At 60.6% G+C, this 16,545-nt stretch overlaps 7 protein-coding genes across 7 annotated transcripts; 4 read left to right on the top strand and 3 right to left on the bottom strand.

The window, feature by feature from the left end:
- Positions 1 to 42: 42 nt before the first annotated feature.
- On the bottom strand, positions 43 to 1,908 carry PLICBS_010003 (uncharacterized protein; the record flags this gene model as incomplete). Its single annotated transcript, XM_018327203.2, has 1 exon — positions 43 to 1,908. One exon carries the CDS (start codon positions 1,906 to 1,908, stop codon positions 43 to 45), a length of 1,866 nt encoding a protein of 621 aa, XP_018174234.2.
- Positions 1,909 to 3,483: 1,575 nt separating this feature from the next.
- On the top strand, positions 3,484 to 5,117 carry PLICBS_010002 (uncharacterized protein; the record flags this gene model as incomplete). The annotated part of the gene is made up of 2 exons (XM_065601772.1): positions 3,484 to 3,746; positions 3,833 to 5,117. The coding sequence occupies 2 exons, from the start codon at positions 3,484 to 3,486 to the stop codon at positions 5,115 to 5,117; spliced, it is 1,548 nt and encodes a 515-aa protein (XP_065457844.1).
- Positions 5,118 to 5,751: 634 nt separating this feature from the next.
- PLICBS_010001 (uncharacterized protein) lies at positions 5,752 to 8,574 on the top strand (the record flags this gene model as incomplete). The annotated part of the gene is made up of 1 exon (XM_065601771.1): positions 5,752 to 8,574. The coding sequence occupies one exon, from the start codon at positions 5,752 to 5,754 to the stop codon at positions 8,572 to 8,574; it is 2,823 nt and encodes a 940-aa protein (XP_065457843.1).
- Positions 8,575 to 9,676: 1,102 nt separating this feature from the next.
- Positions 9,677 to 11,584, top strand: PLICBS_010000 (uncharacterized protein; the record flags this gene model as incomplete). Its single annotated transcript, XM_065601770.1, has 2 exons — positions 9,677 to 9,968; positions 10,026 to 11,584. The coding sequence occupies 2 exons, from the start codon at positions 9,677 to 9,679 to the stop codon at positions 11,582 to 11,584; spliced, it is 1,851 nt and encodes a 616-aa protein (XP_065457842.1).
- A 656-nt stretch (positions 11,585 to 12,240) lies between these two features.
- PLICBS_009999 (uncharacterized protein) lies at positions 12,241 to 13,575 on the bottom strand (the record flags this gene model as incomplete). The annotated part of the gene is made up of 1 exon (XM_065601769.1): positions 12,241 to 13,575. One exon carries the CDS (start codon positions 13,573 to 13,575, stop codon positions 12,241 to 12,243), a length of 1,335 nt encoding a protein of 444 aa, XP_065457841.1.
- Positions 13,576 to 13,756: 181 nt separating this feature from the next.
- PLICBS_009998 (uncharacterized protein) lies at positions 13,757 to 14,410 on the top strand (the record flags this gene model as incomplete). Its single annotated transcript, XM_065601768.1, has 1 exon — positions 13,757 to 14,410. One exon carries the CDS (start codon positions 13,757 to 13,759, stop codon positions 14,408 to 14,410), a length of 654 nt encoding a protein of 217 aa, XP_065457840.1.
- A 428-nt stretch (positions 14,411 to 14,838) lies between these two features.
- PLICBS_009997 (uncharacterized protein) lies at positions 14,839 to 16,107 on the bottom strand (the record flags this gene model as incomplete). The annotated part of the gene is made up of 1 exon (XM_065601767.1): positions 14,839 to 16,107. The coding sequence occupies one exon, from the start codon at positions 16,105 to 16,107 to the stop codon at positions 14,839 to 14,841; it is 1,269 nt and encodes a 422-aa protein (XP_065457839.1).
- Between the last annotated feature and the right edge of the window lie 438 nt (positions 16,108 to 16,545).

Here is a 16,545-nt window from a genome sequence, read left to right as displayed (position 1 = left end):
CCCATGTTGCCCCCGCTCGTTGAGAGGCATTGAAGAAACCCTTCAGTTGGTCATCCTGGCGCGTTCCCGCTCAGAAATGACCTTGGGCCGCGGCTGAGGGATCAGTGCGGGAGGGACGACGTGTGGCCGGCTGCCAGGCTCTGAATCGCCGATGAATTGAATGATGCACTCCTCCCGCGGCGCGCGCCACGATGGGGGTACGCTGGGCACAGACTTGCGCCTTTCTTGAAGCTCGCGGATCCGCTCCTCACGGCTTTTGGATGAAGCCGGTTCGACATCCAGCTCAGGCACGGGTTTGGGCACCGGAGCAGGTTTCCGCTTCGAGCGAGGCAGCTCAGGCTCCTTCGAAGGCTCTCGGGCAGGCTCTCGAGCAGGCTCTCGAGCAGGCTCCGGGGCAGGCTCCCTATTTGGCACCGGATCAGGCCTCCTCTTCCGAGGACGCTTTGGGGCGGGCTCACTTTCCGACTGCGAGTCCGAGGCCGGATCCCTCCTACTCCGCTTGGCTTGCCGCCGACGAGTCGGGGAAGTATCGTGCTCCTCAGACTCAGCCCTGGCTCGTCTTTCGAGATCGCGATGTGTTTGGGCTGCACCACCTTTATCGCCCCTGCCTTGGTCTACTTGCCCTCGACGGGCTGGGCCAGAACGCTCCTCATGTTCTCTGCGCCGTTCGGCTCGCCGCTGACTAGTCAGGGCGCCCCCTTCCTCCTCCCCGCTCTGTGCTCCATCTTGGTAGACATTTGGCCTTTCGTCGGGATCGTTTGGCAACATGTCGTCATTGCTTCCCGGTAACGATCCGTCGATCTCCCGATGTCGACGGGTTTGCCTGGGCCTAAGCTGAAGCTGCCCATCGCTGAATGGATCGCTGCTGGGCTCCCTCGGCTCATTTTGCGGACCACTGCTCTCGCTCCGCCGCCCGCTGCCAGAGTTTCCCCTCCGACGCTCCCGTGCGTCTCGCAGGGTCAGTCGGCGTTCGTGAAGCCACGATTGCTTGTGGAAGTCTATAAGCTGATTGTCGGACGGCGGGCAAGAGGCGCGACCAAGCTTGGCCAACGCCTCGCTAACACCGGTGGGCAACACTGCAGGAACGGCCGAGCGTATCTGGAGAGAATCAATGGCCTCACGAATGGACTTGAGGTCCTGTGAGGTGATCTCGTACTTTACCGGTCCGTCGGCGCGGCCCAGGGACGCCTCGGACTCAACAGACTCGCCGATGGAGCGAAGCAGCTGGAACATGACCGACAGTCCATTGCCGGCCTCCTCCACATTGACGGCAATTTCCTCGAGAGTGTCCGAGGGCGAGACGTCAAGCGGTCGCATTGCGCGGCGCTTGAGCGCCTCCATACCCTGGCACGAGGTGACGCACGGTACCCTCCACGGTCTCCTATCGCCTGTCCTGCATATCACTGCAAACTGGATCGCCGCCGTGAGGGCCAGCGGCTCGCCGAGCCAGATTGGACTGCTGACGAGGGTGACGAGCTCGGTATAGAGGCTCTGGGGCCACAGGAGCCCATCGGTGGTCGCGCGGTTCTGGCCTCGAGCGCGCGTGGCTTCTTGGTGGACGAAAAGGCTGTGCCGTGGCGATATGATGGCCAACGGGGAGCACCTCATCGACTGGATGCAGGATTTCCATGCCGTGAGGAGTTGTTTCGATCCCTTGACAGCCGCAAATGCATCCTCTCGGCTCGCACATTCATCCTGCAGCCGCTGTTCGTCTTCGGCCGTCCACAGGTCATCGAAGGCGACTACCCTCGAGCCTAGAATACTCCGAAGATCTCGAGTCGTGCTTTTTGGAGGAGGGTTCGCCTTGAAATGGGCCCGAGCTCTTTCCACAAGCGCAGCGGCACAGTCCTTCAGGGCGGATTCGACTTGGGCCACTTGGGCTTCGCTTTTTGCTTTCAAGTTTGGCATCTTGTACGTTCGCAGGCTCGTTTCTCGATAGGTGAAAATCAAAACAGACAGAATACGGGCATGCACTGCACAAACGTCAAACGTGATGGAGAAGGAAACAAAATCGCTGCCACACGCTGCCGCGTGAACAGCCCACTGACGTGCTGCGAGGTGGGTGCCTGAGGCAGTAATAAGCTACTACTAGATAGGCGCCTGGCCACTTCTGAACAGGTTGCTGTGCCATACATCGGACAACAGAGTGCTGCCCTGCGCTGAACGCATGCCCGCCAGCTACCAGCCATCCACTGCCAGGCGACCGCAAGCATGTAGCGCAGATGCTGCAGCGCTTTGAAGCCACCCACTCTGCTACCAAGGCGTAGGCCAATCAATGCCTGCAGTTTTTGACGGGCTGGCCCAATCGAGTAAATGGGGACAGTCGCCCCACGCGGCACCGAGTACAGGGTACGCAGCCAAGCATCCCAGGAAATGAACGGACAGATGAGCCCATGCGGGCCGGCCCACCAAAAAAGTAACATCACAGCACACGCTCGACCGACCAACTGCTGGGTACCTTGGTAACCGACCCGCGCACGTCGCCCAGCCACGCGGCGATGTGATTTGCGAAGCGTCGGATCCACCTTCAACCTCACATCCCGCCTTCAAGCCTTTAAGCATGGCGGCTCACACCGACTGACATCTACGGCGCGTAAACTCAGAGGAGTCCATGCGCTGCCTCATCGTCGCGCCTGTTACACTTATTGGCAGGGCTGCCAGGCAATGCTTTCGAGCCTTTGTTATGGTCCAGCCCTAGCACAGGCCTGGAGCGAGAGACCGCAACCACCAAGTGACCAGGCTACGTACAGCAGCACGCTGCCAGTGAGGCGTTGGCAGACCAACGCGTCTGTTGTCCGTGTGAGCCGTAGCATTTTATTTTAAGATGGCCTCGCAAGCGATGTGCTGGCTGTATGTCGGCGCTGTGAACGTATCGATCGCCTCTCTGGTCGTTGGTTTGCTGTGAATCAAAGATGACCTGGCGCTCCCAACCCTCGCCGGCCACCTCTGGGTGAGCCTGTGACTGCAAGACCATTCTTCAGGTCCAGAGTCTTCAGCTGCTGCTGTAGTAGTGTATCAGGGCCCTGCTGGCGGCCATTGGTAGGTATCAGCCGTCGACCTGTTCAGTCTGGTGTCCCGCAATCGTCCCGAGCAACGCGTTTGCACATTGGCGCAGCTGCAACCAGCTGTTCACTCTGCCAATCCGTTGGGGCAATTTGAACTAGGCCGATTCGAGCAGCAGCAGACTTTTACCTTCTGTGCCTGACCAGCCCGCTGTTGGCTCGTTTTTTCTCTCTCCATCATCACACGCACGCACGCACGCACGCACACGCACACAAACGCATACGCACACGCACACGCACACGCACACGAACACGCACACACACATACACACACACACACTCCACGCCTATATAATGGCTGGAAAAAAATACTTTGGTGGTGGTCGTCGCGGTGGTGGTGGCGGTGGTGGTGGTGGCGGCGGCGGCGGTGGTGGTGGTGGTCGAGGAGGAGGAGATCGAGGACGCGGCGGCCGAGGCCGCGATGAACGTGGTGGAGGACGCGGCGGCAGCAATGCTGACCGACGTCGTGAGGATGGCCGCGAGGGTCAGGGCGCAGATGGCAGCGGAAACGCTCGCCAGAGCCAGGACAGAGGTCGCGGGTACGGCGGCTACAATGCCCCTGCCCAGAGAGGCGGCCAGAATTGGCGTGGCGGCCGTGGTGGAGGCCGCGGTGGAGATCGTGGAGGTCGGGCACGTCGTTGGAACGACCGCGAGCGCCGTCCAGTCCTTGGGCCGCAAGGCCAGGTTCGCGAGGTTGAACGCCTCGCTATAGACAAGGTCGAGGACAGCAACGGGAAAATCGTCGAATGGGGTTCCCTTAATATCAGCAGGGGCGGTGGTAGCCAGGACAACATCCAGGGAACCCATCCCGATTTCCCGGATGGCAGGGTCATGAGTGTCACGAACCCGAAGTACGTTGTCGGGCCTCTCAACCAGATCCAGCACAACACTGGTTGTGAACGGCTTTTGGTCATCGGTGTTCCGGACAGACGGAAATGGATTGGGGATGACAAGAAAAGGGTTGCCCTGGATGATTTGGAACCGCCAAGACAGAGGAAGTACATCCGGACCGTCAATGAGCGCCTCCCAGCAATCGAGGCTGGGGACGCCAGTGGCTCGGCGGAGAAGGGCACTGGTTCTGCGACCCGGGACAGGGGCATGGATGTCGATGGTGTTGACGCCCCTAGTGGCTCGACCAAGGAGGGCGCTGGTGCCGTGGACGAGGACGAGGTCATGGATGATGCCGATAAATTCGGCGCCCCCGTCAAGGGGGGACGAACCAGGGAGCGCTGTGGCTCCTGCGGCAAGCTCACGCACGAGCTTGACTCCTGTGTGCGGCCTGGTAGGGATGGCACCCTCCACGGCTGCCCAATGTGCAACAGCTCCGCCCACAACGTGGAGCAATGCGTCAAATGGCCCCGCATGACGATCGGCCAGAAATACCAGGTCCTCGTCCACAATCGTGGCAGGATGGTACCCCTGTACACGGAGCAGGAGGAGCTCTGGTACCATGTTTTCATCCAGCAGTCCGAGTCGATGGGTGCCGAGATGAGAACGCCCCAGTATTTCCCATATACTCGGGAATTCGGAAAGGGGTACTTCGGCGATGAAGAAGAGATCTCCTACTGGGAGACCTTTTACGATTGCTACGACCACGCCATCCTGCCGGTCGACAACAAGACCAGGGATGAGCAAATGGTCAAAAGACTCTTCGCCGGCGCTGTCTACCAGCCGCCGAGAAACACTGCGCGACCAACTGACTCCTTGCTCAAGAACTTGGCGGCCGAGTTGGAATCCGACAGTGAGGGCGAGGAGGAGCAACCCTCTGGCCAGAAAGTCCTTGAGGAATTGGCCAAGGATATGAAAAAGGGCCAATCGGCCAAGGAACAGGACAAGGCCAGAGATGGCAAGGCCGAGGTCGGTCCCAAGCAGGTCCCGCTTCCACCCAGCGGGGACGACGACTCCGGCGAGGACGACGACGTCAGCACGTCCGAAGACACCAGCGACGCCGAAGACCTCATCGACTACTCCGATTCGAGCATGAGCAACAAGAGGAAGGAGAAGAAGAAGAAGAAGAAGGAGATGCGTCGTGCGGCCAAAGCCTTTGGCCTTTAGGCTGTCGGACTTGTGGACTCGCGCTTCAGGCGAGAAATCCAGCCTCCCATCAGGGAGCGCCAATTTGGAGCGGCCGCAATGGCCATTCTCCCGTTTTGTTCTCATAGGTACCGGGGCGGTGGCCTCAGGGCCATCCGACTCTTGGAATCGCCACAGAGCGAGCAATCCAACCCCCTTTATGGGGCCCATGTGTTACCTGAGCAGCGCGGCCACGGCGGCCATTTGCGTTGAGGCTGCGAGGTTTTTTCCCCTCCCAGTTGGGGTTTTTTTGCCCTCCAGTCCGGGTTCTGCGGTGGTTTGGGGTTGGGGTTGGACGGCGGAAGCGGCACGGGGAGGGACTGGGGCATCGGGCGTGATGCTGTTTCTTTGTTTTGAGTCATGCAATAAACGTGTTGAAGTTGCAGACGTCCCATTCTTGCAAGCGTGACATGTCTACGTAAATGAGTTGCTACTAAGGTGAGAATGGTGATGCCCCAGTGCTGGGGGAGGAAGGTGACGAAAAGGGAAGGAACGGCCCTTGGGTCGCGAGCGCGTCAAGACGGCCACCCACCACCTCCCTCACCGAACTCAACTTCCTACCATCCACCTACGTCCAACCGCATATTCCGAACGTTCGAACAACCGCAATTCCACCATGTCGACGGCAACAACCTTGGGACTCTTGTTCCAGCCTGGTCAGGTGAAGCGAAACATCAAGGATGCGGAGGGACAGCTGGACAAGCTGGAAACACATTTCACGGCCCTGCTACGAGCGCAGTTGCTCGGGCCATGGGAGCGCGGGTACACTTCACAGGCCCTGACACGCCTGAAAGAGGCACGAGGAAGGATTGGTCGCCAGACAAGTTCCCTCGAGAAACTTCGTCGCCACACAGAGGAGTGCTTGGATGAGGCTCGAGAGGCCCACAGGATCCTCCAGAGTACGGGAGATGACGGATCAACGGGGCGCGAGGCCATCCGCGTTGCCTGTAACAATGTCCTCACATGGCTGATATCAAATCGGGCGGACGCCGTCACATTGTTCCGGGGCATGGGCACTAGCCTGCCGCAGACGCTCGCGACAGCTATCGCGAATGCGGCGGCCATCTCGCCTGACAAACAGCTGGGCGGCACGTCCCCCACTCAGAGTCAATCTCAGGCCATGGTAGCAGAAGAAGCGCGCGCCGCTGGTGCCGCAGGGTTTCAAGTCCTGGTTGACGAGCTGACGGACAAGGTCAGTAGTCTGACGCAGGAGAATGAATCGCTTGAGGCAAAGCTCGACAAACTCGAGGGTGAGAAGAAGAGTCTTGAGTCGGACCTCAACGTCCAGCGCACTGCGTATGAAACGCAGAGTAAGTTAAGGGACACCGACAAGGCCGAGGCTCAGAAGCGAGTCGATTCCCTCTCACGCGAGCTCCGAGCCGCTCTGAAGAGAGTCGAGGAGCTGGAGGACACGAGTCGCGTGGAGGAGCTGCAGCTGGAGAAATCAAGGCTCGAACAGGAGGTCGAGGGCATGCAGCGTGATCTCGAGGATGCTGGGGGCCTCGAAGAGCGATTGGAGCGGCTAAAAGCTGAGCACGCGGACCTGCGCGCCGAGAACAGGACTGCGGCAGACGTGGGCTCTACTCTGAGGCAGCGCAACGACGAGCTTCAGGCACATGTCGCTGGCCTCGAGAGCCAGCTGGCCGACGCGACGGGAGGCAAGCTCGCGGCTCAATCGGCCGCCAAGCTGTCGAAGTGCCAGGCTGACGCAGCGGACGCGCTGGCTAAAGGGTTCGAGTCGCAGTGCAAGACTTACATGGGCATGATCAGCACCACCTCCACGAATCTTCTCGCTGCCCAGACAGACGTGCTGACCACCCGGACCGAGCGCGACGGCTACAAGGCCCAAGTTGACTCGCTACAGGCCCGGGTCGAGCGACTCAACATCGCCGAGGAGCGTTGTAGACAGCTGGAGGTCGCTGCCCAGGACACGGGCCGCGCACACCAGCATCAGCTACAGCAGGCAGCGAATGCGAAAGAGGACCTGGAATCGAAGCTCCAGCGGGCGGAAAAGGAGCTCGAAGAGAAAGTCACGCACATCGCGCAGACAGTCAACTCGTTGGCGGAGGTCCGCGAGGCGCTGAACTCGTCCAAACAAGAAGTGTCGACCGCTGCCACGAGCTTGGAAAAGGCCAAAGGTGACTTGCTCACCGTCAAGAGTGAGTTAGAGGCCAAAATGCGTGACTTGCAGGCCAAGCAGGACGAGTGCAACGGGCTGTCTGGCCAGTTGAAAGACGCGGAGGATGCCCTTGGCACTTCCGAAGTCAATCTCCAGAATGCTCAAGACTCGCTCGCGGAGAAGTCCCGCGAGAACGAGGGGCTGCAAGGCCAGTTGGACGCTGCGCGTTCCGATGTCAACGCCGCCCAGCGGCAGCTCCTTGCTTTCGCGCGGAGCAAGGAAAGGATGGCCAGGCGGCATAAACAAAGCCTGGACCTTGCAGGTGGGCTCGCTCAAAAGATGAACAAGGCGTTGATAATTGCCGAGTCCTCGGCGAGCGCCGAGAAGGGCAAGGTCCGTGACCTTGGCGAGCAGCTCGAGAAGGCCAAGGCCGAGATGACCGCGCTCGTCCCTCGTGACAGCGTCGGCGAGGGCGTCCGCGACAGGGCCAGCGAGTTGCTGAGCTCCCTAGCCCCGCAGCAGCAGGTGCAATGGGATCCCATCGCCGCCGCCATGGCCGAAGGTGGCATGGACCTGCGGGCGCGGCCGAGAACCGTGCCGCTGTGGCGGCTCTCCCCGTCCTGGCCCGAGCTCGGGCCCGCGACGACCCACGTGGAAGACGAGGATGCGTCGTCTCCATGGCTTCGGCTGGTGTCTGAGACTGCAGCCCTTATGGGCGAGCCCGCGGCACAGTCGAGCGAGTTCGGTCACGCCGTCAGCCTCATCAGCCGCGTGCAGAGAGCGGCGATGGCGACGGAGGCCATCCCTCGGGCGCTCCTGGCGCTCGAGATGGCGCTCGCCGACGTGGCCACGAGTGACTCGGCGTGTTTCCTCGTCCGGTTGGCCTGCGTCGAGACGCTGCGCCTTCTCCAGGACACTTGGCCGGTCCTGGAGGACGGTCGGAAGACGCCCGAGGAGGTCGTCGACTGCATGGCCCACTGTGAGCGCATCCATATCAACTTGATCCGGGCCATGTGCCTCCACCGCTCGCCAGAGAGCCTCGTCGAAGGTGACCGAGAGCATGTGGCGGTTGCGCCAAACGAGATGACGCTCGTATGCCCCTCCGCGAAGGGAGCCAGCGCATCTGGACTGGTGTTGCTCGACGGCGATCAAGGCACCATGACATGGATCCACGCCTCGCGGGCTCGATTCGTCGATTTGGCCAACGTGCAACTGCGCTCGCCCTCTGGGGGCGAGCATGTGCTGGTGCCCGTGCCCGATTGCGGGCTGTTCTTTGCGCACCGGTTTGGCATAGCTGTAGTGGCTCCGAGCTGCTTTTAATATAAGAAGTTTTTGCCTCACATTATTGATCCACTCCTGTCCGTGACTGTCTGCGAATCGGTGTTATGCTTGGAGACCTACGACATGCGGGGCTCCGGCTGGTTGGACTGCCTCAAGACACCTATACAACCCATGGAGCCCAGCGGCCGCGATACCTTCTATTGCAACAGCAGCCCGTGGACTACCCAGGCCGCACAGAGGCTTGCACGTACATGTTTGAAGCCCTACCTTTAGGGTGCGGACCAGCTCGTAGGCGTCGCAAGACGTGGCCTTGGGCAAGAATGGTGCTCAAACCTGCACTGTGACGCGACTCGTGAAAACTCCGAGTACAGTCGACTCTTGCGCTTGCCGCAACATCGAGACCACACAACTGACGAGGCCATCAACTGTGGCAGAGAAGCAGAATTGTGCGTTTGCGTGATGAAGGCAGGTGACAGGCACGTCACGCACCAGAGCCCGCATCCGTCTACCCCTCGCGAGACGAAGACATATGAAAGATGAGCGAGTGTAGTATAACGGCAGGGCCTCAGTCTGGCCCCCATCATGGCGTATCGGTGGGTGCAATTGGCCTGCACAAAGGCAGACTGGTCCCGTATGGAAAGTATGCGCGCGCAGTACGCCGCAGCTCGTTGTAATCACTTCCACTCAGTTAGCTGCAGCTGAACGTGACAAGCAGCCCGTAGACGCATCTGAAGTCCTTGACTAGGCCGTTTCCACAGACTAATTAACGTGAGCTGCGAGCTGGGAGGCAGTCACGCTACATGTTTTGAAGGGACTCGTAACCGCACCCACAGCCTCGTTACCTAGCACACGGCTGGCCGTCCTGTTCAGTGCCCACCGCGGCCGAGGAACGCTCGACCAAAGTAAGCCCGCGCAGGACTTTTCGTCCGTTCCAAGGTGGCCAGAGAAAATCACATGACTTGACGTGTTTGGCGCGCTGTCTCTTCTAGAAACGCGGGTGCAAACGCAAAGACCGTGAGGTTTTTGACTCTGCCACAGACACGCCAACGCCCTCACCTGCAACGCCTGTTTACATTCGACACGGTCAAAGGCGACTTTACAAGCTCTTCGTTATTGACGAATCTTGTATTTTAACTAGGCGATGGCATCCGGCTCTGAGGAAGTCGACTGGAAGGACAGCCGTCCTCTCCGCGCGCCAAAGGCGCCACCATACGACGGCATCGATCCGTCCAACGCGGTCGATGCCACCAGCAGGCGGCTGCAGATCCGCGGGTACCTTGAGTACCATGGCCAGCTTGGTGGCCTAAATAAGGACTGGAAGGAGGCCGAACGCAGCGTGTGCTTGGCCCTTCAGGCGCGGGGAACGGGGCCCGAAAAGTGCAGGGCCGAAAAGTTCGACTACATGGTCGACGTTGCCGTCTGGAACGAGCGCTGTGAGTCCATTTTCTTGTTCGTACTGCCAAAGCTATTGATTGCTAACCGTCTTTTAGTTTGTACTTATCCTGATGGGGTCCGGCCGAAGTGGCCATACAGCGAGGTGACCAAGCACCTCAAATCGAAAGTCACCTCGGAGGTCTACCGTGCCTTCGTCGAGGCTCAGAATACCGCCGCCGCCGCCGCCTCCTCTCCCGCACAGACGGAGGGCGAGGCACGACAGGACCAAGAGGGGAAGGAACTGGCGGTCGGTTCTGACAAGGTCCCGGACGAGGCCACCACCGCCCCCGAGAGCCCAGAGAGGTGGCTCAAGTGCCTCGATCCTCAGGGACATTTTCGTGCCGAGCTCGCCAAGAGCGCTGCGGGGAGCAATTCCCCATCGCAGGTCTCCAGGCCCGCGCCCGAGAGCAAGGACGATGGCAAGGAAGAGGACAAGGGAAAGGGCAAGGAAGTGGCTCGAGTGCCCGTGGCGATCCCGCCCGGGCTTTCGCAGTCCATGTATGCTCCGGGTGCGGCCAAGGGCAAGGGCAAGGGCAGGGGGAAGGCCGTGGACCCGATGCCCGCGAAGGCCCAACCTTCGTCCGCCGCCGCCGCCCTCGCCGAGCGCGAGGCGTGGGAGAATAGCGAGGAGGGTCAGCTGGCCCTCGAGGACGCGCGGCTCTTGAAGGGCATCCTCCCAGAGGAGCCCGAGCCACTCAATCTCTCCGTTAGGGAGCAGATTTGGGCCGCCGAATTTCGCGGCCTGGACTGGAAACAGGTCGGCAGGCCTGTTTGTGGTCCATTCGAGCTGGAATTCCCCGCCTGGCTCGATCTTGAGACGTTCTTTCTGGGGACGACGGGCGTGGATCTGCGTCGGGTGGTGAAAGAGCACCTCGACGCCCTCCTCTGCCTTTCGTGGAGGAACGCCCCCGAGCTCCGGGGGTCCGAAGACGCGGCAATGCCCGTCAAGATTGTGCTGGGCCCGGCGACCGAGGCCCTGGAGGGGCTCAGCCGCGGGGAGGACGGTGAGCCAGTTTGGTCGGGGCATCCCTCGCATGCCCAGTTGGGCAAGGCTTGTGTCGCCTTCTGGCACAAGCTCTTGGACTGGAACAAGAGGGCTCAAAGAAACGAGCCTCTGCCGCTCATCGAGTTCGTCGAGCTCGAGGAGGTCCAGCAGCGGATGAAGCACCTGGACATGGGAGGCTCCGGCCTCGAAAGGCCGGGCAATGAGTCGGCCGCGGCTTCTGCCGCCTGGTCCGTGGCGCTGGACAAGGCGCGCACGGAGATCGTGGAGGTCCTCAGTCGGGAGAAAGACTTTGGGGCCGCAATGGTCTCCATGACGGCCTGGGTGCGGCGCCAGGCCAGCGGACCCTTCCGAGGGGTGAGGGCCGTCGCGTTCGCCGCCGACCACTGGGTGAAGCTCGTCACCGGCGAGCAGCAGCGCGAGGTTCTGCGCTGGAGGAGGGAGCTGACCGCCTCTTTGGAGAGGGAGATGCAGGCTGCTCGCCCTCCGCCTGCGGGACCTGCCCCTCCAACGGCCCCTCGTGGGCCCAGAGGAGGTCGTGGCCGAGGAGATCGTGCCAGTTGGGCACACGTCAGCCGCGGAGCAGGGCGCGGCACCGGTCGCGGGGCGTAGAGTGCGCCCTTGCCTTAGAATGCGCCCTTGCCACACATGGGAAGTTTGCCCACATACTGGGGCATGTAGCCGGGCCTTTTTGGTTTGGCCGCGGGAGGAGGGGAGGATATTGGAGGGGGATCGTGGGAAAGGCCTGAGGGCCGAATTTGGACGGCTGGGGCGTTTCATGTACGAGTTGATGCTTGAATGAGTATAATACTCGCATGGACCTTGTGTGCGCAACGACTTTCCCGTGACTCATGTTATCGTAGGCAGTTGTTCCCCTACGATGTGATCGACTGTCTGGCCTCACGACGTAGATTGCTGGGTTTGCATGGGTCAGTTTACTCCGGGTCTTGCCAGGACCCAAGATGCTTGCCCACGACTCGTTCCAGTGCACGTAGACTGAAGCAAAAGGCAGATTAAATGGCACGCAATTCGAGAGGACAGAGGCACCCCGTAACGATAGTATTAGAACAACTACTTGGTGCAAATCGGACTACAAGGGCTCAGGGCCCGCTGGTGGACGACTGGACTCTGCCGGAAACAGCTCCGTGGCCACCCCAATTTGCAGGCAGCGTCAGCTAGCTGGGCGTGGCTACGTGCTCAGCAGCATTTACCGTCTCCATTCCGACGGCACTCATGCGTCCGTCACCCGTACGTCGGCCCCTGGCAGGCTACGCGTCGGATGGCTCGTCTGACGATGCGCGTGCCCCGTGCAGGCGCAGCCTCGCCAGTCGCGCGAGAACCTGCGCCGTTTCGCAGTCCTGCTGAGCCTCCTTGACGGCACTTTCCATTGCGGCCGCCCGCCCCTCGAGGCTTTGGATGAGAAACTCGGCCTTGATCTTGAGATGAGGCTCCGCGGCCGCCACCTCCACCTCCGCCTGACGCATGTCTCCCTCGCATTTGTCAAGGATGTCAAGCACAGCGTCAAGCTCGGCTTCAAACAAGGCACAGTTCTCGATCTCGTCAAGAGTGAGCCCGGCATTCTCGCGGACGTGTGGGGTGCGGCCCAGTACGAGCTCACGGGCCATGCCGCCGCCGCTTGCGCTGCCGTAGTTCCCGCCGGCCTGCGTCGCGTTGAAGCCACCCTGGTATACGAGGGAGCTGGCCATGGTCACGACGAGATGCTCTGCCATGGATAGGTGCTGCGACTTCCACGTTCGCACGGCCACACGGATCACGAGTTCCACGGGCATTCCCAGCTCGAGCAGCGTGCTCGTCGTCAGGGCCAGCTTCTTGTTCACGCCCCTGAAGCCCTGCGAGAGCTCGTAGTTGGCGAGCCTCACCAGCAGATTCTTCGAGCAGCCCACGTACAGCGGGCTCTGCACCATGCGCTCACCAGCGCTCATGCCTGCCGCCGCCATCTGGGCGACCCTGCTTTTGAGGGAGTCTATCATGGCGCGGACGTGGTCTACGTTCTCGTCGGACGTAATGAAACGCGGGGATACGATCGCCCAATTGCCACTACCCGCCACTCTACGGTCCACGCGCATCATGAACTGCGTAGCAGTATGCTGCTCCAACGTAGGCGGTCCGATCGGGGGCGAGATTGCCCGCTCGGCAGCCTCGACGTATTGCTCGAGGCCGTCGATGAGCAGGTCGGCCTCGCCCGCCGTGAGGAACTTTCCTCCCTGGCCAATGCGACGTAGGCCAATCACGTAGACGCCCTGCCAATCCGTGTGGCTCGTGGCCGCGGGCTTCTCGTACGACTCCAGCGCTCGTTGGTGGTCGTCAAACGCCACGGTGCCGAGGACGATGGCCCGCACCATGGTCCTGGGGATTGCATGCAGAAGACGCATCATCTCCCAGTGGTTTCCTGGCTCCTTTCGAAACGCCTGGACCGTCTTGTTGACGGCAAAGTTCTTGGACTTTAGGGCAGGATCGGAGGCGAGCTCCCTGCCCACGCGTTCCAGTTCGTGCGTGAACCTGTACAGCGAGTCCTGCCCATCCAAGGCCCCCCACAGACGCACTTGCGAGTCGCCGCCCGTCACTAGCATCCCCGCCGGCATTGCGCCCGCATTCGTCGTCGCTGTCGTCATCGTACAGTAGCTGGAATGATGCGGTCGAGTCAGGTTGGAGATGTTGACGGTGCCAAGTGCGGGACCAGGATGGGGCGAAAAAGGTGCTGCCTAAATGGCAAGGTGAGGCAGTGCGTCAATCACGTGTCGGACAGCCATAGCCTATTATATTATGTGGCAGTTCCTCTGGCAGTTGCTCTGGCAGTTGCTCTGGCAGTTGCTCTGGCACTTCCTCTGGCATTTCCTCTGGCAGTTCCTCTGGCAGTTCCTCTGGCAGTTCCTCTGGCAGTTGCTCTGGCAGTTCCTCTGGCACTTCCTCTGGCATTTCCTCTGGCAGTTCCTCTGGCAGTTCCTCTGGCAGTTCCTCTGGCAGTTGCTCTGGCAGTTCCTCTGGCACTTCCTCTGGCACTTCCTCTGGCAGTTGCTCTGGCACTTCCTCTGGCAGTTGCTCTGGCAATTCCTCTGGCAGTTGCTCTGGCAGTTGCTCTGGCACTTCCTCTGGCAGTTGCTCTGGCAGTTGCTCTGGCACTTCCTCTGGCAGTTGCTCTGGCACTTCCTCTGGCATTTCCTCTGGCAGTTGCTCTGGCACTTCCTCTGGCAGTTGCTCTGGCACTTCCTCTGGCATTTCCTCTGGCACTTCCTCTGGCAGTTCCTCTGGCAGTTGCTCTGGCAGTTCCTCTGGCAGTTCCTCTGGCACTTCCTCTGGCATTTCCTCTGGCAGTTCCTCTGGCACTTCCTCTGGCACTTCCTCTGGCAGTTCCTCTGGCAGTTTCTATGGGAAAAATTTCTCGTCTCTGGGAAAAATTTCTCGTCTCTGGGTAGGTAGGTGGCCGCTGAATTACTGTGCGGGGATATGTCGGCGGGGCGGCGGGCGAGGGCAAACACTACAGTACAATACGCATGAGGAAATAGCAGTTGGAAAAAGTTCTCTTCATCTAAGTATCTTGAACTGTCAACGTCCGCAGCCCGACCCGTGCTCCGCATCCTGCCGCGCAGCGCCAGCTCTCATCAGGCGCGGGTTCAATGAGGTCTACGGTTCTAAAGTTTCATTGACGGTCGAGCCTCGTTCTGGCCTCGTCGCACACGACGAATCGTCGTCATGATTGTCGCGACCCGATTGCACGGCGTCGTGTCCAGCTCAGAGCACGGCCGTCTCCCTTTCCTCGATGCTCATGGTCGAGCGATGGGGTAGAGTCACAAACACTTGCCTGACCGCTCCTTCCGAGCGGCGCCAGTCACTTCGGGCACCCGGTTTTACGTCTTTCGTGCCCGTGTGCCGCGTCTCTCGAGCATCGCCCGTGGCGCCGTCGGCGGGGGACGTCCGTCGGGCCCATGCGGGCCACGAGACGTCGGGGGATTGAATCCGGCCTGGGGTCTCTGCCTGGCCGACGGAGGCGGACCCGCCTTCATGATCTGCCAGATGTCGCCAAGCTCCTCATCGAGCTCCTTCTCGAAGGGCGGCGGTCGGATAGCGACCTCTGGAGGGCACGCGTGCGGGAACGTGCCAGCTTCGCCGGGCCCGTAGAACAGCATGTACTTGTTGGCGCAGCTGTCTTCAACGCTCCATGAGTCGTTGACGAAGGATGCTGGACGATACGACAGGGCGATTTGATGGCCATGTGCGTCGTATGTCCTCACGTAGTCGGGGTCCGACTCCTGATCGCCAAGTCGGACCACAGCCATGAGCGTGTAGCGCAGGTATGCTTGTACGGGTGCTTTACCGGTCAAGGCCAACGATTCGACGGCGACCTCTGGCGCTACGTACGGCATCTCGAACGAGCGCAGCTGGGAGAAGCGTAGCCGGCCCTCCGCTTTCGGCGTGTACAGGACGCGCATTACCCGTGGCCACGCGGAAATGTGAAGCAGCCGATTCTCGCTCGTTTCTTCGGCGGCAGCAGCCTCGCCGAGTTTGCCGTTGATGAAGCCCTGAAGCGAGTGCCAGGGCTGCTTCTCGGGATCGAAACGGAGGCAGCCGGCCCTGCCCTCGCCGGATCGATCCTTCCACTTTGCAGTCACCCATTCGCCGCTGGGCCTTTGGCGCAAGACAACAGTCCAGGCCTTGAATCTCTCGTCTAGCCAAAACGTCTCTCCCATCACGGGAGACTGACAGAGATCCATGAACTGGTGGCCATGCGGCTGCTCCTCGCCCGAGAAGAGCTCCTCCAGCACGGCCATCTTGGCGGCAGTGGCCGCAGCCATCTGCGCTCGTTCCGACAGGGATGGATCCCGCTCGAATGTCTGCCACGCGTACTTCAAGATCGGGTTCGCGTTCTCGTTGGCCATGGCTGCCTCGTTCTTGAGGAGCTTCCCAAACCCCTGGCTACCTTCCCGACTGAATATATGGCGCAGGACTTGCGCGAGGCAGTCCAGGCCGCTCGTTTGCGCCCATAACTCACCATCTCCCGACATGTCGGTCTCAAACGGCGGAACATGTTGCAGGCGCCATGCGATCTCGATGTCCGCGTTCGGATGCTCTGGCGAAATCACCTTGCGAAGGTCTTGAACTTGCGTCGGAGTCGTCATTTTGCGTGCGTGAGTGCGTGAATACGTGCGTACGTACGGAGTAATGACGATGTACGGAGCAAGAGGTTCGGGTCCAGAGGGCATTCACGCTACGGCGAACAGTAGCAAACGCGCGGCTCGTGCGATGGGCTGCTGCCTAAGGCCATCTTTTGCCCGGCGCGTTCCACGACGTCCGTTTGCTTAGTTCCTATCGTGCCCACCCCAGGTTGTCTGGCAATTCCCTGTCGCCGTTGACTTGAGAACCCTGACTGCAACTGGACTGCAACTAGACGCAACTGGACTGCAACTCACCGCAGCTTGACCAAAGTTCTAGGCTAGCGTTTTGGGCTTCTGCTAAAGAACAAGGACATGCAAATCATTTAGGTTCACTCGAAGAATTAGGCTAGACGGAGGCACGACAGACACAGGTGGCACGAGGGACGCGAGAGGCACGACAAT

The sequence above is a fragment of the Purpureocillium lilacinum genome, assembly GCF_023168085.1.
Source record: "Purpureocillium lilacinum CBS 284.36 DNA, scaffold_8, whole genome shotgun sequence".
NCBI lineage: Eukaryota > Fungi > Ascomycota > Sordariomycetes > Hypocreales > Ophiocordycipitaceae > Purpureocillium > Purpureocillium lilacinum.
This window is presented reverse-complemented; position numbering and strand designations above follow the sequence as displayed.